General features: G+C 43.3%; 1 protein-coding gene across 1 annotated transcript in view; it reads left to right on the forward strand.

The window, feature by feature from the left end:
• Positions 1–26,996, forward strand: part of LOC128703267 (organic cation transporter protein) — a gene marked incomplete at its 3' end in the record, with an annotated part of 91,618 nt that overhangs the window by 29,623 nt on the left and 34,999 nt on the right. Inside the window, 2 exon segments of the mRNA XM_070080647.1 lie at positions 23,043–23,175; positions 23,886–24,034. Of these exon segments, the coding sequence (XP_069936748.1) occupies positions 23,043–23,175; positions 23,886–24,034 (282 nt within the window).

The following is a 26,996-nucleotide window of genomic DNA, read 5'->3' on the forward strand; positions in this document are numbered from 1 at the left end:
TAGGAAACGCACACTGGTACACTATGTTCCACAAGATTTGTCTTTATTGTTCACAATGTTATCACTGAAGAAGCTGATCACACTTCTCGTAAGTGTTTATTGTGGTTTATGAGATACTTTGTTCACACTAATGCACAGATCAGTGTTCTTTGTTGGTTATCCTGGCGTCAGTGTCACTCTCAGTAGAGTCAAAAGTAATCTGAAGACGCCACAGCGCCCCACGCCGTCACTCCCCTAGCACAAAAAAAAGCTGACCTAGTACTTTTGCTTCCTTGCCACTTCCTCGATGAAGCAAAGCAGAATGTTTGATTCTTGCTGTCTTAAGCATAGACAACAATGTCCACTATCTTTACCATGGTAATAAAGTGGGAGCAGGATTTTCCTTAATTGTCCTGCTAAAGTAAGAGATGTACTGTCTCTTATTAAACTACGCTTTGCAACACTGGACAGCAAGGAGCCGCGGTCACTTGATCACGTCACATACTCGAATGGCATCTGTGATCAATTACTCACTGTAGCAGTAAACAAGACGCTTGCCCCTTCTGGGACCCTCAGGGCTGAAAGGGGCTGAAGGGGCTGAAGGGGGCTGATACCCCCCTCCTGGAGAAAAATTTTCCACAGCTCCTCTTGTTATCACTGCTCCTCTTGTTATCACTGTTTCTCTTGTTATCACTGCTCCTCTTGTTATCACTGCTTCTCTTGTTATCACTGCTCCTCTTATTATCACTGCTCCTCTTGTTATCACTGCTCCTCTTGTTATCACTGCTCCTCTTGTTATCACTGCTCCTCTTGTTATCACTGCTTCTCTTGTTATCACTGCCCCTCTTGTTATCACTGCTCCTCTTGTTATCACTGCTCCTCTTATCACTGCTCCTCTTGTTATCACTGCTCCTCTTATTATCACTGCTCCTCTTGTTATCACTGCTCCTCTTGTTATCACCGCTCCTCTTGTCACTGCTCCTCTTGTTGTTATCACTGCTCCTCTTGTTATCACCGCTTTTGTTATTACTGCTCCTCTTGTTATCACTGCTTCTCTTATCACTGCTCCTCTTGTTATCACTGTTCCTCTTGTTATCACTGCTCTTGTTATCACTGCTCCTCTTGTTGTTATCACTGTTCCTGTTGTTGCTATCACTGCTCCTCTTGTTATCACTGCTTTTGTTATTATCACTGCTCCTCTTGTTATCACTGCTCCTCTTGTTATCACTGCTCCTCTTGTTGCTATCACTGCTCCTCTTGTTGTTATCACTGCTCCTCTTGTTATCAGTGCTCCTCTTGTTTTCCACCTGATATGTTGAGAAATGGTTTACCAACCATGATTAAATATAGGGAATACTTAGCTGATAAAAGACAGCTCATCGTCTACACAGCTGCCCCTGCAGACGAGGTCTTGAGTAGCTGCCTTGATTACTTTTCAATGAGCTGAAATAAATTATATTTTGTAAGATTATAAATTACCCCTATGGGGTGTTATGTCAGTATATTTCATTCACTGATGGCTGACGTACATACTTGTGTGGACTCAAAAGTCCGCACCTCACTGTCGACTATAGGTTGATTACAAACTCCTTGCGACACAAGAACTGCACAGTGCCCCATACTACAAGAAATTTATAACCCACCTTGCTCTTGTAGCGTGAGCTATGGTGTTCTTCCCACCTTCGACAGGTATCGGTGACTTGATAGAAGCTGAAGTGTCCTTGGATGTCCACGTCTTCCATAGTCTAGGAATACACGCACTGGTACACTATGTTCCACAAGTTTGTCTTTATTGTTCACAATCTTATCACTGAACAAGTTGATCACACTTCTCTGTGTTTATTGTGTTTTGTGAGACACTTTGTTCACACTAACGCAGAGATCAGTGTTCTTTGTTGGTTATCCTGACGTCAGTATGACTCTCAGTAGAGTCAAAGTTAATCTGAAGACGCCACAGCCTCCTACACCGACACTGCCCCCAGCACATAAAAGAAAAGCTGACCTAGTACTTTTTGCTTCCTTACTAAACTTCCACTATAAAGCAAAGCAGAATGCTTGATTCTTGCTGTCTTAAGCATAGACAACAATGTACACTATCTTTACCATGGTAATAAAGTGACAGCAGGATTTCCCTTAATTCTCCTGCTGAGGTAAGAGATGGACTGTCTTTTATTAAACTACACTTTGCAACACTGGACTGCAAGGAGCGTCGGTCGCTTGACCACGTCGCATACTGGTACTGTAGAAGTGTAGTGCAGTGTCTGTGTACTGTAGAAGTGTAGTGCAGTGTCTGTGTACTGTAGAAGTGTAGTGCAGTGTCTGTGTACTGTAGAAGTGTAGTGCAGTGTGTGGGTGCTGTAGAAGTGTAGTGCAGTGTCTGTGTACTGTAGAAGTGTAGTGCAGTGTCTGTGTACTGTAGAAGTGTAGTGCAGTGTCTGTGTACTGTAGAAGTGTAGTGCAGTGTCTGTGTACTGTAGAAGTGTAGTGCAGTGTCTGGGTACTGTAGAAGTGTAGTGCAGTGTCTGTGTACTGTAGAAGTGTAGTGCAGTGTCTGGGTACTGTAGAAGTGTAGTGCAGTGTCTGTGTACTGTAGAAGTGTAGTGCAGTGTCTGTGTACTGTAGAAGTGTAGTGCAGTGTCTGTGTACTGTAGAAGTGTAGTGCAGTGTCTGTGTACTGTAGAAGTGTAGTGCAGTGTCTGTGTACTGTAGAAGTGTAGTGCAGTGTCTGTGTACTGTAGAAGTGTAGTGCAGTGTCTGGGTACTGTAGAAGTGTAGTGCAGTGTCTGTGTACTGTAGAAGTGTAGTGCAGTGTCTGGGTACTGTAGAAGTGTAGTGCAGTGTCTGGGTACTGTAGAAGTGTAGTGCAGTGTCTGTGTACTGTAGAAGTGTAGTGCAGTGTCTGGGTACTGTAGAAGTGTAGTGCAGTGTCTGTGTACTGTAGAAGTGTAGTGCAGTGTCTGTGTACTGTAGAAGTGTAGTGCAGTGTCTGGGTACTGTAGAAGTGTAGTGCAGTGTCTGGGTACTGTAGAAGTGTAGTGCAGTGTCTGTGTACTGTAGAAGTGTAGTGCAGTGTCTGGGTACTGTAGAAGTGTAGTGCAGTGTCTGTGTACTGTAGAAGTGTAGTGCAGTGTCTGGGTACTGTAGAAGTGTAGTGCAGTGTCTGGGTACTGTAGAAGTGTAGAAGTGTGCAGTGTCTGGGTACTGTAGAAGTGTAGTGCAGTGTCTGGGTACTGTAGAAGTGTAGTGCAGTGTCTGTGTCTGTGTACTGTAGAAGTGTAGTGCAGTGTCTGTGTACTGTAGAAGTGTAGTGCAGTGTCTGTAGTACTGTAGAAGTGTAGTGCAGTGTCTGGTACTGTAGAAGTGTAGTGCAGTGTCTGTGTACTGTAGAAGTGTAGTGCAGTGTCTGTGTACTGTAGAAGTGTAGTGCAGTGTCTGGGTACTGTAGAAGTGTAGTGCAGTGTCTGTGTACTGTAGAAGTGTAGTGCAGTGTCTGTGTACTGTAGAAGTGTAGTGCAGTGTCTGGGTACTGTAGAAGTGTAGTGCAGTGTCTGTGTACTGTAGAAGTGTAGTGCAGTGTCTGGGTGCTGTAGAAGTGTAGTGCAGTGTCTGGGTGCTGTAGAAGTGTGCAGTGCAGTAGTGCAGTGTCTGTGTACTGTAGAAGTGTAGTGCAGTGTCTGTGTACTGTAGAAGTGTAGTGCAGTGTGTGTACTGTAGAAGTGTAGTGCACTGTAGAAGTGTAGTGCAATGTCTGGGTACTGTAGAAGTGTAGTGCAGTGTCTGTGTACTGTAGAAGTGTAGTGCAGTGTCTGGGTACTGTAGAAGTGTAGTGCAGTGTCTGTGTACTGTAGAAGTGTAGTGCAGTGTCTGGGTACTGTAGAAGTGTAGTGCAGTGTCTGTGTACTGTAGAAGTGTAGTGCAGTGTCTGGGTACTGTAGAAGTGTAGTGCAGTGTCTGTGTACTGTAGAAGTGTAGTGCAGTGTCTGGGTACTGTAGAAGTGTAGTGCAGTGTCTGTGTACTGTAGAAGTGTAGTGCAGTGTCTGTGTACTGTAGAAGTGTAGTGCAGTGTCTGGGTACTGTAGAAGTGTAGTGCAGTGTCTGGGTACTGTAGAAGTGTAGTGCAGTGTCTGGGTACTGTAGAAGTGTAGTGCAGTGTCTGTGTACTGTAGAAGTGTAGTGCACTGTAGAAGTGTAGTGCAGTGTCTGGGTGCTGTAGAAGTGTAGTGCAGTGTGTGTGTACTGTAGAAGTGTAGTGCAGTGTCTTGGTACTGTAGAAGTGTAGTGCAGTGTCTGTGTACTGTAGAAGTGTAGTGCAGTGTCTGGGTACTGTAGAAGTGTAGTGCAGTGTCTGTGTACTGTAGAAGTGTAGTGCAGTGTCTGGGTACTGTAGAAGTGTAGTGCAGTGTCTGTGTGTAGTACTGTAGAAGTGTAGTGCAGTGTCTGTGTACTGTAGAAGTGTAGTGCAGTGTCTGGGTACTGTAGAAGTGTAGTGCAGTGTCTGGGTACTGTAGAAGTGTAGTTCAGTGTCTGGGTACTGTAGAAGTGTAGTGCAGTGTCTGGGTACTGTAGAAGTGTAGTTCAGTGTCTGGGTACTGTAGAAGTGTAGTGCAGTGCAGTGTCAGTGTGTACTGTAGAAGTGTAGTGCAGTGTCTGTGTACTGTAGAAGTGTAGTGCAGTGTCTGTGTACTGTAGAAGTGTAGTGCAGTGTCTGGGTACTGTAGAAGTGTAGTTCAGTGTCTGGGTACTGTAGAAGTGTAGTGCAGTGTCTGGGTACTGTAGAAGTGTAGTGCAGTGTCTGGGTACTGTAGAAGTGTAGTGCAGTGTCTGGGTACTGTAGAAGTGTAGTTCAGTGTCTGGGTACTGTAGAAGTGTAGTGCAGTGTCTGGGTACTGTAGAAGTGTAGTGCAGTGTCTGTGTACTGTAGAAGTGTAGTTCAGTGTCTGTGTACTGTAGAAGTGTAGTTCAGTGTCTGGGTACTGTAGAAGTGTAGTGCAGTGTCTGTGTACTGTAGAAGTGTAGTGCAGTGTCTGGGTTCTGTAGAAGTGTAGTGCAGTGTGTACTGTAGAAGTGTAGTGCAGTGTCTGTAGAAGTGTAGTGCAGTGTCTGGGTACTGTAGAAGTGTAGTGCAGTGTCTGGGTACTGTAGAAGTGTAGTGCAGTGTCTGGGTACTGTAGAAGTGTAGTGCAGTGTCTGTGTACTGTAGAAGTGTAGTGCAGTGTCTAGAAGGGTACTGTAGAAGTGTAGTGCAGTGTCTGTACTGTAGAAGTGTAGTACTGTAGAAGTGTAGTGCAGTGTCTGTGTACTGTAGAAGTGTAGTGCAGTGTCTGGGTACTGTAGAAGTGTAGTGCAGTGTCTGGGTACTGTAGAAGTGTAGTGCAGTGTCTGGGTACTGTAGAAGTGTAGTGCAGTGTCTGGGTACTGTAGAAGTGTAGTGCAGTGTCTGGGTACTGTAGAAGTGTAGTGCAGTGTCTGGGTACTGTAGAAGTGTAGTGCAGTGTCTGGGTACTGTAGAAGTGTAGTGCAGTGTCTGGGTACTGTAGAAGTGTAGTGCAGTGTCTGTGTACTGTAGAAGTGTAGTGCAGTGTCTGGGTACTGTAGAAGTGTAGTGCAGTGTGTGTGTACTGTAGAAGTGTAGTGCAGTGTCTGGGTACTGTAGAAGTGTAGTGCAGTGTCTGTGTACTGTAGAAGTGTAGTGCAGTGTCTGTGTACTGTAGAAGTGTAGTGCACTGTAGAAGTGTAGTGCAGTGTCTGGGTACTGTAGAAGTGTAGTGCAGTGTCTGTGTACTGTAGAAGTGTAGTGCAGTGTCTGGGTACTGTAGAAGTGTAGTGCAGTGTCTGTGTACTGTAGAAGTGTAGTTCAGTGTCTGGGTACTGTAGAAGTGTAGTTCAGTGTCTGGGCACTGTAGAAGTGTAGTGCAGTGTCTGGGTACTGTAGAAGTGTAGTGCAGTGTCTGTGTACTGTAGAAGTGTAGTTCAGTGTCTGGGTACTGTAGAAGTGTAGTGCAGTGTCTGGGTACTGTAGAAGTGTAGTGCAGTGTCTGGGTACTGTAGAAGTGTAGTGCAGTGTCTGTGTACTGTAGAAGTGTAGTGCAGTGTCTGGGTACTGTAGAAGTGTAGTGCAGTGTCTGTGTACTGTAGAAGTGTAGTGCAGTGTCTGGGTACTGTAGAAGTGTAGTGCAGTGTCTGTGTACTGTAGAAGTGTAGTGCAGTGTCTGGGTACTGTAGAAGTGTAGTGCAGTGTCTGTAGAAGTGTAGTACTGTAGAAGTGTAGTGCAGTGTCTGGGTACTGTAGAAGTGTAGTGCAGAGTCTGGGTACTGTAGAAGTGTAGTGCAGTGTCTGGGTACTGTAGAAGTGTAGTGCAGTGTCTGGGTACTGTAGAAGTGTAGTGCAGTGTCTGGGTACTGTAGAAGTGTAGTGCAGTGTCTGGGTACTGTAGAAGTGTAGTGCAGTGTCTGTGTACTGTAGAAGTGTAGTGCAGTGTCTGGGTACTGTAGAAGTGTAGTGCAGTGTCTGTGTACTGTAGAAGTGTAGTGCAGTGTCTGTGTACTGTAGAAGTGTAGTGCAGTGTCTGGGTACTGTAGAAGTGTAGTGCAGTGTCTGTGTACTGTAGAAGTGTAGTGCAGTGTCTGGGTACTGTAGAAGTGTAGTGCAGTGTCTGGGTACTGTAGAAGTGTAGTGCAGTGTCTGGGTACTGTAGAAGTGTAGTTCAGTGTCTGGGTACTGTAGAAGTGTAGTGCAGTGTCTGGGTACTGTAGAAGTGTAGTGCAGTGTCTGGTGTACTGTAGAAGTGTAGTGCAGTGTCTGTGTACTGTAGAAGTGTAGTGCAGTGTCTGTGTACTGTAGAAGTGTAGTGCAGTGTCTGTGTCTGTAGAAGTGTAGTGCACTGTAGAAGTGTAGTGCAGTGTCTGGTGTACTGTAGAAGTGTAGTGCAGTGTCTGGGTACTGTAGAAGTGTGCAGTGCAGTGTCTGTGTACTGTAGAAGTGTAGTGCAGTGTCTGGGTACTGTAGAAGTGTAGTGGAGTGTCTGTGTACTGTAGAAGTGTAGTGCAGTGTCTGGGTACTGTAGAAGTGTAGTGCAGTACTGTAGAAGTGTAGTGTACTGTAGAAGTGTAGTGCAGTGTCTGGGTGCTGTAGAAGTGTAGTGCAGTGTCTGGGTACTGTAGAAGTGTAGTGCAGTGTCTGTGTACTGTAGAAGTGTAGTGCAGTGTCTGGGTACTGTAGAAGTGTAGTGCAGTGTCTGTGTACTGTAGAAGTGTAGTGCAGTGTCTGGGTACTGTAGAAGTGTAGTGCAGTGTCTGTGTACTGTAGAAGTGTAGTGCAGTGTCTGTGTACTGTAGAAGTGTAGTGCAGTGTCTGTGTACTGTAGAAGTGTAGTGCAGTGTCTGGGTACTGTAGAAGTGTAGTGCAGTGTCTGGGTACTGTAGAAGTGTAGTGCAGTGTCTGTGTACTGTAGAAGTGTAGTGCAGTGTCTGTGTACTGTAGAAGTGTAGTGCAGTGTCTGGGTGCTGTAGAAGTGTAGTGCAGTGTCTGTGTACTGTAGAAGTGTAGTGCAGTGCTGTAGAAGTGTCTGGGTACTGTAGAAGTGTAGTGCAGTGTACTGTAGAAGTGTAGTGCAGTGTTCTGTATAAGTGTAGTGCAGTGTCTGTGTACTGTAGAAGTGTAGTGCAGTGTCTGTGTACTGTAGAAGTGTAGTGCAGTGTCTGTGTACTGTAGAAGTGTAGTGCAGTGTCTGGGTACTGTAGAAGTGTAGTGCAGTGTCTGTGTACTGTAGAAGTGTAGTGCAGTGTCTGGGTACTGTAGAAGTGTAGTGCAGTGTCTGGGTACTGTAGAAGTGTAGTGCAGTGTCTGGGTACTGTAGAAGTGTAGTGCAGTGTCTGTGTACTGTAGAAGTGTAGTGCAGTGTCTGGGTACTGTAGAAGTGTAGTGCAGTGTCTGTGTACTGTAGAAGTGTAGTGCAGTGTCTGGGTACTGTAGAAGTGTAGTGCAGTGTCTGTGTACTGTAGAAGTGTAGTGCAGTGTCTGGGTACTGTAGAAGTGTAGTGCAGTGTGTGTGTACTGTAGAAGTGTAGTGCAGTGTCTGTGTGTAGTACTGTAGAAGTGTAGTGCAGTGTCTGTGTACTGTAGAAGTGTAGTGCAGTGTCTGGGTACTGTAGAAGTGTAGTGCAGTGTCTGTGTACTGTAGAAGTGTAGTGCAGTGTCTGGGTACTGTAGAAGTGTAGTGCAGTGTCTGTGTACTGTAGAAGTGTAGTGCAGTGTCTGGGTACTGTAGAAGTGTAGTGCAGTGTCTGTGTACTGTAGAAGTGTAGTGCAGTGTCTGTGTACTGTAGAAGTGTAGTGCAGTGTCTTGGTGCTGTAGAAGTGTAGTGCAGTGTCTGTGTACTGTAGAAGTGTAGTGCAGTGTCTGTCTGTAGAAGTGTAGTGCACTGTAGAAGTGTAGTGCAGTGTCTTGGTACTGTAGAAGTGTAGTGCAGTGTCTGTGTACTGTAGAAGTGTAGTGCAGTGTCTGGGTACTGTAGAAGTGTAGTGCAGTGTCTGTGTACTGTAGAAGTGTAGTGCAGTGTCTGTGTACTGTAGAAGTGTAGTGCAGTGTCTGGGTACTGTAGAAGTGTAGTGCAGTGTCTGTGTACTGTAGAAGTGTAGTGCAGTGTCTGGGTACTGTAGAAGTGTAGTGCAGTGTCTGGGTACTGTAGAAGTGTAGTGCAGTGTCTGGGTACTGTAGAAGTGTAGTGCAGTGTCTGTGTACCTTAGAAGTGTCTGTAGTGCAGTGGGTACTGTAGAAGTGTAGTTCAGTGTCTGGGTACTGTAGAAGTGTAGTGCAGTGTCTGTGTACTGTAGAAGTGTAGTGCAGTGTCTGGGTACTGTAGAAGTGTAGTGCAGTGTCTGGGTACTGTAGAAGTGTAGTGCAGTGTCTGGGTACTGTAGAAGTGTAGTTCAGTGTCTGGGTACTGTAGAAGTGTAGTGCAGTGTCTGTGTACTGTAGAAGTGTAGTGCAGTGTCTGGGTACTGTAGAAGTGTAGTGCAGTGTCTGGGTACTGTAGAAGTGTAGTGCAGTGTCTGGGTACTGTAGAAGTGTAGTGCAGTGTCTGTGTACTGTAGAAGTGTAGTTCAGTGTCTGGGTACTGTAGAAGTGTAGTGCAGTGTCTGGGTACTGTAGAAGTGTAGTGCAGTGTCTGGGTACTGTAGAAGTGTAGTGCAGTGTCTGGGTACTGTAGAAGTGTAGTGCAGTGTCTGGGTACTGTAGAAGTGTAGTGCAGTGTCTGTGTACTGTAGAAGTGTAGTGCAGTGTCTGGGTACTGTAGAAGTGTAGTGCAGTGTCTGTGTACTGTAGAAGTGTAGTGCAGTGTCTGGGTACTGTAGAAGTGTAGTGCAGTGTCTGTGTACTGTAGAAGTGTAGTGCAGTGTCTGGGTACTGTAGAAGTGTAGTGCAGTGTCTGGGTACTGTAGAAGTGTAGTGCAGTGTCTGGGTACTGTAGAAGTGTAGTGCAGTGTCTGTGTACTGTAGAAGTGTAGTGCAGTGTCTGGGTACTGTAGAAGTGTAGTGCAGTGTCTGGGTGCTGTAGAAGTGTAGTGCAGTGTCTGTGTCCTGTAGAAGTGTAGTGCAGTGTCTGGGTTCTGTAGAGCAGTGTCTGTGTACTGTAGAAGTGTAGTGCAGTGTCTGGGTGCTGTAGAAGTGTAGTGCAGTGTCTGTGTACTGTAGAAGTGTAGTGCAGTGTCTGGGTACTGTAGAAGTGTAGTGCAGTGTCTGTGTACTGTAGAAGTGTAGTGCAGTGTCTGGGTACTGTAGAAGTGTAGTGCAGTGTCTGTGTACTGTAGAAGTGTAGTGCAGTGTCTGGGTACTGTAGAAGTGTAGTGCAGTGTCTGGGTACTGTAGAAGTGTAGTGCAGTGTCTGGGTACTGTAGAAGTGTAGTGCAGTGTCTGGGTACTGTAGAAGTGTAGTGCAGTGTCTGGGTACTGTAGAAGTGTAGTGCAGTGTCTGGGTACTGTAGAAGTGTAGTGCAGTGTCTGGGTAGTGTAGAAGTGTAGTGCAGTGTCTGTGTACCTTAGAAGTGTAGTGCAGTGCCTGGGTGCTGTAGAAGTGTAGTGCAGTGTCTGTGTACTGTAGAAGTGTAGTGCAGTGTCTGTGTACTGTAAAACAGTAGAGCAGTGTCTGTGTACTGTAGACGTGTAGTGCAGTGTCTGGGTACTGTAGAAGTGTAGTGCAGTGTCTGGGTACTGTAGAAGTGTAGTGCAGTGTCTGGGTACTGTAGAAGTGTAGTGCAGTGTCTGGGTACTGTAGAAGTGTAGTGCAGTGTCTGGGTACTGTAGAAGTGTAGTGCAGTGTCTGGGTACTGTAGAAGTGTAGTGCAGTGTCTGGGTACTGTAGAAGTGTAGTGCAGTGTCTGGGTTCTGTAGAAGTGTAGTGCAGTGTCTGTGTACTGTAGAAGTGTAGTGCAGTGTCTGGGTACTGTAGAAGTGTAGTGCAGTGTCTGTGTACTGTAGAAGTGTAGTGCAGTGTCTGGGTACTGTAGAAGTGTAGTGCAGTGTCTGGGTACTGTAGAAGTGTAGTGCAGTGTCTGGGTACTGTAGAAGTGTAGTGCAGTGTCTGTGTACTGTAGAAGTGTAGTGCAGTGTCTGGGTACTGTAGAAGTGTAGTGCAGTGTCTGTGTACTGTAGAAGTGTAGTGCAGTGTCTGGGTACTGTAGAAGTGTAGTGCAGTGTCTGGGTACTGTAGAAGTGTAGTGCAGTGTCTGTGTACTGTAGAAGTGTAGTGCAGTGTCTGTGTACTGTAGAAGTGTAGTGCAGTGTCTGGGTACTGTAGAAGTGTAGTGCAGTGTCTGGGTACTGTAGAAGTGTAGTGCAGTGTCTGTGTACTGTAGAAGTGTAGTGCAGTGTCTGTGTACTGTAGAAGTGTAGTGCAGTGTCTGGGTACTGTAGAAGTGTAGTGCAGTGTCTGTGTACTGTAGAAGTGTAGTGCAGTGTCTGGGTACTGTAGAAGTGTAGTGCAGTGTCTGTGTACTGTAGAAGTGTAGTGCAGTGTCTGTGTACTGTAGAAGTGTAGTGCAGTGTCTGGGTACTGTAGAAGTGTAGTGCAGTGTCTGTGTACTGTAGAAGTGTAGTGCAGTGTCTGTGTACTGTAGAAGTGTAGTGCAGTGTCTGGGTGGTGTAGAAGTGTAGTGCAGTGTCTGTGTACTGTAGAAGTGTAGTGCAGTGTCTGTGTACTGTAGAAGTGTAGTGCAGTGTGTGTACTGTAGAAGTGTAGTACAGTGTCTGGGTGGTGTAGAAGTGTAGTGCAGTGTCTGGGTGCTGTAGAAGTGTAGTGCAGTGTCTGGGTACTGTAGAAGTGTAGTGCAGTGTCTGTGTACTGTAGAAGTGTAGTGCAGTGTCTGTGTACTGTAGAAGTGTAGTGCAGTGTCTGTGTACTGTAGAAGTGTAGTGCAGTGTCTGTGTACTGTAGAAGTGTAGTGCAGTGTCTGTGTACTGTAGAAGTGTAGTGCAGTGTCTGTGTACTGTAGAAGTGTAGTGCAGTGTCTGGGTACTGTAGAAGTGTAGTGCAGTGTCTGTGTACTGTAGAAGTGTAGTGCAGTGTCTGGGTGCTGTAGAAGTGTAGTGCAGTGTCTGGGTGCTGTAGAAGTGTAGTGCAGTGTCTGTGTACTTTAGAAGTGTAGTGCAGTGTCTGTGTACTGTAGAAGTGTAGTGCAGTGTCTGTGTACTGTAGAAGTGTAGTGCAGTGTCTGTGTACTGTAGAAGTGTAGTGCAGTGTCTGTGTACTGTAGAAGTGTAGTGCAGTGTCTGGGTACTGTAGAAGTGTAGTGCAGTGTCTGGGTACTGTAGAAGTGTAGTGCAGTGTCTGTGTACTGTAGAAGTGTAGTGCAGTGTCTGGGTACTGTAGAAGTGTAGTGCAGTGTCTGGGTACTGTAGAAGTGTAGTGCAGTGTCTGTGTCCTGTAGAAGTGTAGTGCAGTGAGTTCAGTACCGTCTGACTCAACGATCAACCGTCTCTTGAGTAGTCTTTCATAGTGACCTAGTATTGCAGTGTCTGGGCAGCCGGCGAGCCAGTACTGTAGAAGTGTAGTGTCCACATAACAGCAATATGTAAAACAGCCTAAGTGAGTATTTCTACCCTAATCCACGTATCGAACTCCCACATGATAAATGGTGTGCAGCGGTGTGGAGCGTGGATTTACGTTTTTAAGGGTAATTCAAGGCGTTTGAAGGCTGTTTGTGTGAGTAGCGCCAGGGTCAAAGGTGAATCTCCAGCCACCAGCTCTACCCTCCGGCACCACCAGCCAAGCCTGACTCCCCTCACAGCTTTCATCCTGCAAGCCTGTTGCAGCCGTTTCAAGCTTCCTGGCTTAGTTCGTGTGCTAATTGCTTCAATCTCCGAGGGGTTGACCCGGATTTTGCAATTAAGCCAGTCAGTAAGCCAGACTGTGGAAGTGAACGCCAGTCAGCCTATCCAGCCTGTCTCCTGTCATCCAACTGCTCCTCCGTGCTTTGTGCATCGTTACACGTCTTCCAGTCATCCATTCTCGTGGGGTAAGCCAGTCAGCCAACCCAGCTTCTAACCCAGCTGAGAGAGAGAAGTAAGCCACGCAGTAAGAAGTAAGCCAGATTCCTCTGAGGTATTGTTTATATCGCTTTGTGCTTCCTGTTGGATGCTAAGAGTGGTTTTCACCATTCCTGTGGCATAGAGTGGGTTAAACCATCTGTGGGTGAGTGGGGCGCGCGGCAGCCTCACCGTCCCCCCCCTTACCACTATCTCCCACCACCCGGGGTGCGCGGCAGAAGCATCCACCACCACCACCACCACTACCAACCTACCTGTGGTTGTTTGCACCCTTGTACCGGGTCCTAGTACTGTTTTGGCTCACATAATTGGTCAAGAGATTGTAGCTGGTGCCAACGAGATAAAGCCAGTTATGTGAGTTCGCCTAGAAAGCACATTCTTCACGACAACAGTGAATGTAGGTGACGTCAGCCATCACCGCGCGGGACACCATACACCCGCCTCCAACAGTACTCACCGTCCATCTCCTACTCTCGACTTCAGTGATAATTTTCCTGAGACATTTTCTTGCCTTTAAAGACATTTGCGTGTGTGAGACATTTATAGTAAATTGCTTGTGTACTCTAAACCTTGTGTTTTTCAGTGTAAACGCAGTATTTCTTTAACTCAGTATTTTTCCAATATTTTTCAGTGTTTTCACTTATATTATTTTATTCTGCTGTGTTTTTCTTTATGCTATTCGTCTGTCGTAAGTATTATTGTGTCGTGTACCAGTCAGTCACCCTGTGTGAAGTGATTCAATTTTTTTTTATTGTATTGTCATTGTATTTCATGCAGTGATATTCACCCCAGTATACCAAATTTTCCATTTATTTCTATGTGTGTCATTTTTTTTCGTATGCCAACAGTGTCTCATTTCTCTAATTTTTTCGCAGACTGTGTACCATTATTTTTGCCAGCAAAATTTTTGTTGTATCAGTCACAGCAAGATTTTTGTTGTATCAGTCACAGCAAGATTTTTGTTGTATCAGTCACAGCAGGATTTTGTTGTAAGAATATTAATTTAAGAAGTGTGCTCCGTCATTGTAAGTGTTATATTCCCTGTTTTGTACCTGTGTTTTAATTTTTTTTATATTTTTATATTCTTGAACAAATTCACTCTTGATGTAATTTCAATTACTTTTAACGTAAAGTGTTTTTCTTACTCTGTTTGAGTAAATTGTTTTGTCTAATTTACAATTAAGAGTTAAAGTGTTCAATCAGTTTATTTTTTTGACCTTCATAATTTTAATTCATTATTTTACCTGAGTTTTCCCAGTGACACTGTATTACTGCAGTGATTATTTCTATACTTTATTTGTTGCACTTGTTCTGAAGTGAATTATTTTGTTGAACTGTTCTGCAGTGAATTCTTTTCTTTTATTGATATTTTTATAACTTAATTTTTTTTAATTTTGTCTATGCATTCTTAGAAAATACTTAAATTTCCCAGTTAACAATTTAATAATTTTATTTTATACTTTCACATTGATTTAAAAATTTAATTAATTAATTTCTTTATTAGCAAGAGTAAAGACAGCTCATTTTGAATTTAATTCAGTCTCCAGTAATATTTTTACTTGTATATTTCAATGTAAATTTTTTTTATTTTTGTCAATAGTCCTTTAAATTGAGTTTTCATTCCTCTTGCAGTGTATTTAAATATTATTCTGCAGAATTAGTTGTATATCTTTTCATTTCAATTCTAGAATTTTATATCATTTTTATTGTTCATTATTTTTGCCTTATTTGTTCTCGTGCTACTTTGCCATTATGTCTTACATACCGTCAAGTGATACTTTAGTGAATGTCGACACTCAGACCTCTCAGGCTACTACTGCTGGTCCTGTCATCAGTCCTCACAGTTCCTTACCGACTGACAGACCGACTCAGACACCGAGATATTATAGTTATACTCGTGATTCCCTTGATGCGTTACCTTTATTCAATGGCCATGTACATAGTCTTGAAGCATGGTTTGCAGCCATTCGTTCTCGTGCTAGTGCTCTAGCTGAAGGTCCTCCTTCAGAGGAAAGCCTTATCAGAATTGCTAAAGAAGCTCTTTATCGATCTCCTGCTGCTGTTCACGTTGTTGATCTCCTTGATATGCGAGACTTCAGGAATCTTACTAGGTGGTCACAATATGAGGAACTGATTCGTTCTTTCCTTGTCCCAGTAAAAACAGCTGATCCATATGTCGTTCTTAGAGAACTAGTGAATGCTACACCCATGAGTACTGAATCGTTGAGTGCATTTGCTGTTAGATTAGATAAACTTTTATCATCATTTATCAATGCTGTCCAATCATCATCTTTTCTCTCTGAAGAGGCTAAACCATTTACAGAATCAATTGCTAAAATAGCAGCTTTTGGAGCAATTAAAGAACTAATGCCGCCTGCTTCTGTGTGTGCTTATGAGGCTGATCCTCCAACTGTAACGATGGAACCACTTACAGCCTTAAATCATGTACGTTCCTTGTGCCCCCAGGGTACTTTCCCTTGTATTAAAAGTAATGTCACAAATATGCCTCAGTCTGCACCACCTCTTGTTTGCGCCACAGAGACAAATCGTAGTCGTCAACCATCTCAGAGATCATCAAGAACCAGTGTACAGAGTCGTTATACACCTCGTAGTATTCATAGTACATTCAGTAACCATAGTCGGCGGAATTGTTACAACTGTGGTTTCCGTGGACATATTGCAATTAATTGTCCTGATAGTTATCCTAAGAGACGTCGTACTGATGATGAGTACTCAGATCTTCCCTACTGTAATTATCATAGAATACATGGACATGACACATCTGAGTGTAATGCTCTCTATAACCTCCAGTACTCTAGATCTTTCCGTGGTCGTTCCAACCGCAGAACCCGTCGAGGTAACAGATCTCGTGGTTTTCAAAATAACCAGAACCAGGCTCATTCATTCAATTCTCAAACTCACCAGAACCAGGCTCGTTCTTCCCAGTCGGGGGAATTCGAGCGCCCCAGTCAAACCGCCCCATGGTGACAGTAGGTGATAATGAGTACACCATCCCCGTTCACAACTCCTTTGAAGCCTTAAGCAGTCTCGAGAATGACAACCCTGCCGAGGTTGTTGCTTCACATGTCTCTGACACAGATGATTTTGGGGATGGAGTAGAACAAGTCTTTTCTGATGACAATCCACCTTTTTGTTTGCACATAACTTCCAATGCAACCATAGGCCCTATAGTGCAAGCATCTGTTTATAATGCGCCCGTTCAATTGTTCATGGACTCTGGTGCGCAAATCAATATTATTAGGTCTAGTTTGTTTAAGGATAAGAAGTTACGACATGTCCTTCTCGTAGAACCGACTCCTGTGTCCTCCCTTAGTGGAGTATCTGGTTCTCACCTGCGTGTCCGAGGTACGACTGCCCTAACCTTTTCTATCCAAGGTAGAGACTTCACTGTTTCCTTCCTTGTTGTCGACCAGATTACTTTCCCTGGTGACCTCCTACTGGGATTTGCTTCCATGCGAGACTTACGCATTGTGCTCGACCCTTATCGATGGCATGCACAAATTGACGACTTGATCGTTCCATTCTGGGGTTACCAGCTTGGATCCGAAATCTGTTATACTGCTGCAGAGTATGATGTACGGATCAAGTCCTTACAAGCTAATGCATTCTCCAGTAGCGTACCCAAGCGGTCAGGCACTGGTAATTCTGTCACTCCCATCAGTGTTCCACCTATACCTTCAGAATTGCTGGATAGTCCGATGCCTCAAGTGTCCGAGGACGCTCAGATTGCCTTGAGTGCTCAACCTATCCCTGCAATGCCTGCTAGTTCGAGTAGTAGTTTCTCCACAGGGGACGCCTTGTCGGAAAACAATTACTTGCAACTAGTAATGCCATCTCTTGTTGATGTCACATGCCGTCTGCAGAAAGACGTTTCTGTTGCGGCTAGTGCTCTCACTAGAGTGTCTGTAGTTGTTCCTAGTGTTCCAGATGGTGATAACGTCCTAGTTGACAGTGATTCCTGCAAAGTAAAAGGTCTATTTGTTGAACCATCCTTACATGTTGTAAGAGATAGTAAGATCCATTTCTACCTGGCCAACACTTCGGGTCACAGTGTTCGCCTTAGAGCAAATACCAATCTTGTTGACCTTGTTCACTATCCTTACCCTGTTCAGGTAGAGGATGAGTTGTCACCTGACCAGTGGGTCGGTGCTATTTCTGCCGGGGAGACCTCATCCACCTCACTGGATCAATCTGTTCCACCAGTTGAGGAGAAAGACTTAGCTCCCACTGACTTCCCAGATGAAGTCAAGCGTTTGTTGACTCTGCTGAACAAACGTCGTAAAGCCATTGCTTTACCAGGTGAGAAGATGGGTATAACGAACTTATTGTCCCATCGTATTCCACTTGAACCTGGTACTAGACCTATCTACATACCTGCGTACAGAATGCCTCATTCACAAGTTGCTGTCGCAGAATAATTGATCAATCAAATGCTTGATGATGGAGTTATTGCACCTAGCAATTCACCTTGGAATGCACCCTTGATACTAGTACCTAAGAAGGATGGTACTTGGCGTCCAGTAATTGACTTTAGGAAGTTAAACGCAAAAACCATTCCAGATCGCTTTCCACTCCCTGTACTGGGTGATCTTTTACGTAATATCGGAGATAACAAAGTCTTTTCAACCCTAGATTTGTTACAAGGGTTTTGGCAAGTCCCTCTTCACGAGGACAGCCAAGAGCTAACTGCATTCTCCACTCCTACAGGTCATTATCACTACCTCCGAATGGCATTTGGATTACGATCTTCCCCTATCACGTTCTCAAGGCTCATGACTAATATCTTTAGAGGTCTCATAGGTAATGCACTTATGGTGTACTTAGATGACGTAATCGTCATGTCTAAAGACGTGGATACACACTTGAAAAGACTTGATGTAGTACTTGGTAAGCTTGAAGAAGCCAATTTAAAGATCAAACTGTCAAAATGTCAATTTTTCAGATCAGAAATTAAGTTTCTTGGTCACGTAGTCACTCCTAGAGGGGTTACGACTGACCAAAGTAAAGTAACTGCAGTCCTAAATTTTCCAACTCCCAAAACTGCTGATGCCGTAAGATCCTTTGTGGGCTTAGCAGGTTTTTATAGATCTTTCATTGCCAATTATTCTTCCATAGCTGCTCCTCTAACTGAGTTGCTTAAGAAAGATGCTCCTTTTGTTTGGACCTTCCGTCAAGAAAGAGCATTCCAAACTCTAAAAGAAAAGCTAACTTCTGCTCCAATTTTGAAATTTCCAGATTTTTCTAAGCCTTTCTATCTGACAACTGATGCTAGTTCAATTGGCATAGGTGCCGTACTAGCTCAGAAGACCGATGGCAAGTACAACGCAGTTGCATTTGCTAGCCGAGTCCTTACAAAGGCTGAACGTAATTATACAGTAACTGAGCAAGAAGCTTTAGCAATAGTATGGTCTTTAAAGCACTTCCGAGACATTATTTATCAGTACTCTGTTCATGTCTTGACAGATCATGCTCCACTGATACCCTTATTCCAGAACAAACAACCTACTGGAAGGTTAGCTAGATGGACCTTGACTATCCAAGAGTTCAATCCCACCTTTGAGCATTTACCTGGCAAGTCAAATGTAGTCGCAGATGCCTTATCGCGACATGTTAGTATAGTAACTGCAGACCCTCCATTTAGTGCTGGAGATGTAAAGAATGCTCAACGAACAGATCCCATGTGGTCTGGTGTGATTCGATTCCTGCTCCAGGAAGATCTTATTCTGACTGTGAAGCCGCCAGCACCCATCAGTGACTTTCTCATGAACCAAGAATTACTGTATCGAACAGCCGAGTTGGGTACTCCAAGCAGAAGAGTATACCAGTTAGTAATTCCACAGTCACTAGTGAATGTAGCTTTACAGCTAGTTCACGATGTACCAGGTGTTGCACACCCTGGTATGGATCGTTCAGTAAAACAAGCCAGATTAAAATACTTTTGGCCTCGTATGGCAACTGATATTTCTGAGTATGTTAGGAAATGTAGTGTCTGCATGCAACATAAAGGCAATGCTAATGGTCCTAATCCAATCCAAGTGTATCCAACTACTAGCGAACCTTGGGAAAGAGTTGCGCTAGATTTGTTAACTAATTTCCAATGTTCCCTCCAAGGTAACAAACATCTGTGTGTTATGGTAGACCATTTCACCAGATATTGCGAGTTAGTTCCTATTGCAGATAAGACTGCCGAGACAGTAGCTAAAGCGTTTAAAGAACGCATTATCTGCAGGCATACCACTCCTAAGTCCCTAGTAACAGATAATGGAGGTGAATTCTGTAATGAAATTCTTGAAAATTTGTGCACCTTGTACAAGATCTCTAAATCCACCATTGTTCCTCATCATCCTGCCAGCAATGGGTTAGCGGAACGAACCAATAAGAAAGTACTTGATGTCTTGAGAGCCACTATCAATCCCAATAGTGAAACTTGGGATGAAGTTATACCTGATGTGCAGTGTGCTATAAATTCTGCTTACAATGTTTCTATAGGTGACACTCCACATTATGCATTGTATGGTGTAGATAAACGTTTGCCTTATGAGTTGTTGTATTCTAATCCGAAACCAAATTACAACCCTGATGATTTCGTAGCAACTCGTACCAGCTTAGCTCAAAGTGTTTTTAGAAGAATCCGTGAAACACTTCATAAATCAACAGCTGAATTTACAAGAGTCGCAAATACTCGAGTAAAGCCATCAAAAATCAAAGTAGGTTCGAGAGTTATGCTGACTAACTTTAACAAATCGTCTGCAATGCCAAAGCTTGATCAAAAGTTTGTTGGTCCTTATCGCGTAGTTGAACATATCACTGGTAATAAGTATAAGGTTAGAGAGATTAGTACTGGTCAGTATAAAGAATCGCATTTGGATCATATGAAGTTAGTATGTGATGATAATGACGTTCCAACCCAGACTAATGTGACAGACTCTGACAATCCTCCTGATCCTGTACTCTCTTCCTCTGATACTCAGTCAGATGATCAACCTGAATGTCGTTATTCCCTACGTACACGACAGGTATTGAGAAATCCTCAAGTATCATTTGTAACGCCTACTTCAGATTTGCCTCAAATACAGCATGAGTTAGCCTATGCTACAGAGTTTGATCCTCCCAGAGATGACACCCATTCTGCATATGCCAATCTTACCCTAGCAGAGTTGGGGTTAAATGTAAATAACCTGTATAGATGAATAATTACAGTATCAACTTATCAGTATTCAAGAATTTTTTTTTTGTGTTCATGTTCTCTCCGCATTCTGAGAGTTAACAGTCTAGATTTGCGTGCACCGAATCTGCCTTTCTGTTAAACACTCTTTCTTTGTATATATTCCTTCCTCAGAATCCGTAGATCACACGAATACAGATCGATCGATCAAAATTTTTTTTTTATCACTTGTATTCTCAACGTAGAGTTCGTTGTTCAATTGTTGAGTTTTAAGTTGTGCTATCGTATACCTTGTATTGCATTACAGTTTCAGTTACGTAAGCTTTCATTCCATTGTTCTACTTATGTATTTTTAATGTTTAATGTTGTGTACTTTGACATTGTATAGAATCAGCCCAAGCCGTATACCTACCATCTCTAGTTTGTATTAGTTGTATGTCGGGACGACATACGTTAGCGTCGCCGAGCTCTCAGTAGTAGTAACCAGTTACCAGTACCGTCTGACTCAACGATCAACCGTCTCTTGAGTCACGGTCTTTCATATTGTGCTGACCTCAGCAGTATTCAAAGACCTACTGGGTACTGGGCAGCCGGCGAGCCAGTATTACGTGTGGTAGCAAGGAGATAGGTACGGCTGGCAAGAGCTCTGTCCACATAACAGCAATATACGTAAAACAGCCTAAGTGAGTATTTCTACCCTAATCCACGTATCGAACTCCCACATGATAACTGTAGAAGTGTAGTGCAGTGTCTGGGTACTGTAGAAGTGTAGTGCAGTGTCTGGGTACTGTAGAAGTGTAGTGCAGTGTCTGTGTACTGTAGAAGTGTATTGCAGTGTCTGGGTACTGTAGAAGTGTAGTGCAGTGTCTGGGTACTGTAGAAGTGTAGTGCAGTGTCTGTGTACTGTAGAAGTGTAGTGCAGTGTCTGGGTACTGTAGAAGTGTAGTTCAGTAACGGCAGCATTATTGATTAAGTTTCAGAAATACACACACACCCACTTTGACACACACATACATACATACATATATATATATATATATATATATATATATATATATATATATATATATATATATATATATATATATATATATATATATATGTATATATATATATATATATATATATATATATATCCACACCTCAGTGTGGCCATCCAGAGGGGAAATGCTTGCTGCATACTTGGCTCGCATCCGACCTCGGAGGAACTGGAAGAAATTCATAATCTTTAATGCATTTTACCATTGTATTCATATTTGTGTTTCTTGTAAATGTATTGTGTTTATTAACAAATGTTCACATAATATCAAATATAGGGGGTGATAGAAGAAAGTATTCAAACAGCTCCGGGGAGAACCTTGAGTTTTTCCTGAGGTACGTTTATTGTCTTCTCTGAGGATGAGGGTCCCCAGTCCCGCTCTAGAGGTGGTACTTCTATATATATATATATATATATATATATATATATATATATATATATATATATATATATATATATATATATATATATATATAGAGAGAGAGAGAGAGAGAGAGAGAGAGAGAGGTGCTACCTCCCTATACACACATAACCAGCATATAGAAGAGAGGAGCTTACCACGACGTTTCGGTCCGACTTGGACCATTTACAAAGTCACACTAACCAGAGGTGGAGCAGGACGGCTGTATATAGGCAGGAAGAGGTAGTAGTGGTAGTATATATATAGCCGTCCTGCTCCACTTCTGGTTAGTGTGACTTTGTCAATGGTCCAAGTCGGACCGAAACTTCGTGGTAAGCTTCTCTTTTCTATGTGCGGGATATTTGTGTATCGTTCCAGTCACGGTATTGTGCCTTTTTTTTTTGTTACCTCCCTGTATATATATATATATATATATATATATATATATATATATATATATATATATATATATATATATATATATATATACATTTTTTTTTATTATCACACTGGCCGATTCCCACCAAGGCAGGGTGGCCCGAAAAAGAAAAACTTTCACCATCATTCACTCCATCACTGTCTTGCCAGAAGGGTGCTTTACACTACAGTTTTTAAACTGCAACATTAACACCCCTCCTTCAGAGTGCAGGCACTGTACTTCCCATCTCCAGGACTCAAGTCCGGCCTGCCCGTTTCCCTGAACCCCTTCATAAATGTTACTTTGCTCACACTCCAACAGCACGTCAAGTATTAAAAACCATTTGTCTCCATTCACTCCTATCAAACACGCTCACGCATGCCTGCTGGAAGTCCAAGCCCCTCGCACACAAAACCTCCTTTACCCCCTCCCTCCAACCTTTCCTAGGGCGACCCCTACCCTGCCTTCCTTCCACTACAGACTGATACACTCTTGAAGTCATTCTGTTTCGCTCCATTCTCTCTACATGTCCGAACCACCTCAACAACCCTTCCTCAGCCCTCTGGACAACAGTTTTGGTAATCCCACACATCCTCCTAACTTCCAAACTACGAATTCTCTGCATTATATTCACACCACACATTGCCCTCAGACATGACATCTCCACTGCCTCCAGCCTTCTCCTCGCTGCAACATTCATCACCCATGCTTCACACCCATATAAGAGCGTTGGTAAAACTATACGCTCATACATTCCCCTCTTTGCCTCCAAGGACAAAGTTCTTTGTCTCCACAAAACTCCTCAGTGCACCACTCACCTTTTTTCCCTCATCAATTCTACGATTTTCCCCATCTTTCATAGATCCATCCGCTGACACGTCCACTCCCAAATATCTGAATACATTAACCTCCATACTCTCTCCCTCCAATCTGACTTCCAATCTTTCATTACCTAATTTTTTTTTATCTTCATCACCTTACTCTTTCCTGTATTCTCTTTTAATTTTCTTCTTTTGCATACCCTACCAAATTCATCCACCAACCTCTGCAACTTCTCTTCAGAATCTCCCAAGAGCACAGTGTCATCAGCAAAGAGCAACTGTGACAACTCCCACTTTGTGTGCGATAAAGATAAAGATAAATATATATATATATATATATATATATATATATATATATATATATATATATATATATATATATATATATATATATATATATATATATATGAACAATAAAGGTAACAATGAATTTGCATAACACCGTGCGACCAGCAGTAACACCCAGCTTGATCAGACCCTGACCCACCACTAGGCCTGGTCTCAGACCAAACCGAGGGGGCGTTGATCCCTCGAAACCCTCTGCAGATCTCCACATATCTCCCTAGGAATATAATACAAAATAAAATGAAGCAGGCCAGTAGGCCTGTTGCAGTGTTCCTTCTTTCTTATGTTTTCTGTATTTTGGTTTTAAGGTTAATGCCGGAGAGTGTTCGGTGGTTAATGGCTCAGGGTCGCAGGGGTGAAGCTAGGAAGATAATAGAGACGGTTGGAAGAGTCAATAATGTCGAGGTACCAAGACATCTGCTGGATGATCACAATGTGGAGGTAATTAGTCTGTGGGAGATTTCTTTCTTGACTCAGGAAATCGTAATGATACGATTGTAAACAAACCGTACTTTGGGTGGGGTTAGAACCCACGGTCAGAGAGTCATACAACTCCAGACCGATGCATTAGCTACTTGACCAGCTGCTACAATAAGATTCATCCAGTTAGGTATATTTCTACACCATAGGAAGGTTAGCATAGGCCACCACTGAGCCTATGCTCTGATTGCGGGTTCTAACCCCACCCGTGGAATGGTTTATTTCTTTCTTATTGGAGAAATTTAAATAAGAATGAGTGCTAACTTTGTACTGCATATGAAGCAATTTTAGTTACAGTATTTGCTATTACGGAACTTGAACTAACTCTCGTGATGTGGAATCCTGGGATCTGGTGGCTAAAGCTCTCGCTTCACACAGCGAGGGTCTGGGTTCGATTCCCAGCCAGAGTAGAAACATTGGGCGTGTTTCTTTCCACCTGTTGTCTATATTCCCCATCAGTAAAAATGGGTACCTGGGTGTTAGTGTACTGGTGTGGGTCGCATCCTGGGACACTGACCTAATTTGCCCGACATGCGGAGCATAACAAGGGGCTTCCTATATAGCAGTATGTCATTGTTGTCAGCTAGGACTGTATACCATGTACATGTACTTGTAGTAAATAAAGGTATTATTATTATTATTAATTGCACTTTTGTTATACTTGCTAACAGGTTCCAACTACTGATGGTACATCATCAGTTTCCGCCAGTCAGATTGAACTCGTGAATGAACCACTACACAAAGATAAAATTAAGACACTAGTTGACCTGTTGAGAACTCCGAAAACGAGGATGCGAACATGCATCATGTTCTTTTTCCTGTAAGTATTCTGAGTCTGCCTGTGATTCTTATTGATGGATAGGACACAAGTGTGATACAAGGATATCTTTATTTGCCAAAATATATCAACTGAAAAGCCATTTCTCTCGTATACAAGTGGAGACTGGAAATTTGTGTGGACTGCCTCCATGTGAGTTGTCTACCCTAGCAAGCTCTGTTGACACTGAGCCCTGAGGCTGGTACCTCAGCCTCACAAGTGGCTTATAGGACACATTTCCATGAATAACTGATGTGGCAAGAAATCTTGCCTTCATGCACGAATAGAGGACTAGCTTACTTGGTGTTGGAGAATATATCACCCGGTCTTCGACCTCCTTAAGCCTTAGCCCCTCTGAACTTTTCCCTTCAAGTCACCACGTGGAGCCGGGAACCTAATTCCCGAAATATTCAGTTGGTATTAGTGACCTGCCTGCACCTCAGAAATTCCTGATTCCAAGGGGGTGTGTATCCCTTGGTATAACTATGCAGGAAGTGACACCAGCTTCTAAGCTTAACAAATAGGGGACGCCGGTACGTACTGGTCTTCGGCCGTCCGACTGCACATAGACCCATAATGCAACTCACTCGCAATTTCCCCCGGAAACTGGCCAGAATACTGAGAAAGAAGGAGATCTTGTTGTACTGTAATGGGCCTGACAGAGGAGGGCATCTACAGTGCTTCGAGGTGCCTCCACCAGATTTCCCCAGGTCTAGTATGTGTAGACAGGTAGGGGTGCAGCTCTACTGTTCACGGCGGTGTTACTAGGTTGGTGTCCCATCTTAGAAGGAAGAACTCGTGTCTGAAAACCCTGCGCCTCGTCGTTCAAGCTTGGGCTGCCAGTTCTCCCTAGCTAATATAACCTAGTGTTTGCCTATATTAAAGGCCTATTCCTAATTACGTTAAGGTATTAAGTCTACATTACTAATACCTACAGTTGCCTCAATAATCCTAATATTAGTTTACTAATAGTATAAACTACCTACACCTTCCTTGAGGGGTAAATCTATCAGTTAAGACGTACTTCCCAACCACCTTTGCCAACCCGGGTGTATGTGTTTTGGGTAGATGTGAGGGCCAGCAAATCTCAGACGGTCTATCCGTGAAATGTTAGGGGCTTCATACGGCTTATTTACCCTGTGGAACTTGGGACCGAAGAGAGAAATTGACTCTCTTAGCTTTGATTTTTATCCTATTAGAGTAAAAAAAGTTGACTCTCTTGCAGGAGTCACCATATCTTTCATCTTTTTTACTACCCAAGGTATGTAGTATACATGTACAAGGTATACATGTACAAGGTACACATGTACAAGGTATACATGTACAAGGTACACATGTACAAGGTACACATGTACAAGATACATATGTACAAGGTATACATGTGCAAGGTATACATGTACAAGGTATACATGTACAAGGTATACATGTACAAGGTACACATGCACAAGGTATACATGTACAAGGTATACATGTACAAGGTATACATGTACAAGGTACACATGTACAAGGTACACATGTACAAGATACATATGTACAAGGTATACATGTGCAAGGTATACATGTACAAGGTATACATGTACAAGGTACACATGTACAAGGTACACATGTACAAGGTATACATGTACAAGGTACACATGTACAAGGTATACATGTACAAGGTACACATGTACAAGGTACACATGTACAAGGTACACATGTACAAGGTATACATGTACAAGGTACACATGTACAAGGTACACATGTACAAGGTATACATGTACAAGGTACACATGTACAAGGTACACATGTACAAGGCACACATGTACAAGGTACACATGTACAAGGTACACATGTACAAGGTACACATGTACAAGGTACACATGTACAAGGTAAACATGTACAAGGTACACATGTACAAGGTATACATGTACAAGGTATACATGTACAAGGTATACATGTACAAGGTATACATGTACAAGGTACACATGTTTACCTGGAATTTACCTGGAGAGAGTTCCGGGGATCAACGCCCCCGCGGCCCGGTCTGTGACCAGGCCTCCTGGTGGATCAGAGCCTGATCAACCAGGCTGTTACTATTGGCTGCACGCAAACCAACGTACGAGCCACAGCCGGGCTGGTCAGGAACCGACTTTAGGTGCTTGTCCCGTGCCAGCTTGAAGACTGCCAGGGGTCTGTTGGTAATCCCCCTTATGTATGCTGGGAGGCAGTTGAACAGTCTCGGGCCCCTGACACTTATTGTATGGTCTCTTAACGTGCTAGTGACACCCCTGCTTTTCATTGGGGGGATGTTGCATCGTCTGCCAAGTCTTTTGCTTTCGTAGTGAGTGATTTTCGTGTGCAAGTTCGGTACTAGTCCCTCTAGGATTTTCCAGGTGTATATAATCATGTATCTCTCCCTCCTGCGTTCCAGGGAATACAGGTTTAGGAACCTCAAGCGCTCCCAGTAATTGAGGTGTTTTATCTCCGTTATGCACGCCATGAAAGTTCTCTGTACATTTTCTAGGTCAGCAATTTCACCTGCCTTGAAAGGTGCTGTTAGTGTGCAGCAATATTCCAGCCTAGATAGAACAAGTGACCTGAAGAGTGTCATCATGGGCTTGGCATACATGTACAAGGTATACATGTACAAGGTATACATGTACAAGGTATACATGTACAAGGTATACATGTACAAGGTATACATGTACAAGGTATACATGTACAAGGTATACATGTACAAGGTATACATGTACAAGGTATACATGTACAAGGTATACATGCACAAGGTATACATGTACAAGGTATACATGTACAAGGTATACATGCACAAGGTATACATGTACAAGGTATAAATGTGCAAGGTATACATGTACAGGGTATACATGTGCAAGGTATACATGTACAAGGTATACATGTACAAGGTATACATGTGCAAGGTATACATGTACAAGGTATACATGTACAAGGTATACATGTACAAGGTATA

This window comes from Cherax quadricarinatus, unplaced genomic scaffold (assembly GCF_038502225.1).
Source record: "Cherax quadricarinatus isolate ZL_2023a unplaced genomic scaffold, ASM3850222v1 Contig757, whole genome shotgun sequence".
Classification (NCBI taxonomy): domain Eukaryota; kingdom Metazoa; phylum Arthropoda; class Malacostraca; order Decapoda; family Parastacidae; genus Cherax; species Cherax quadricarinatus.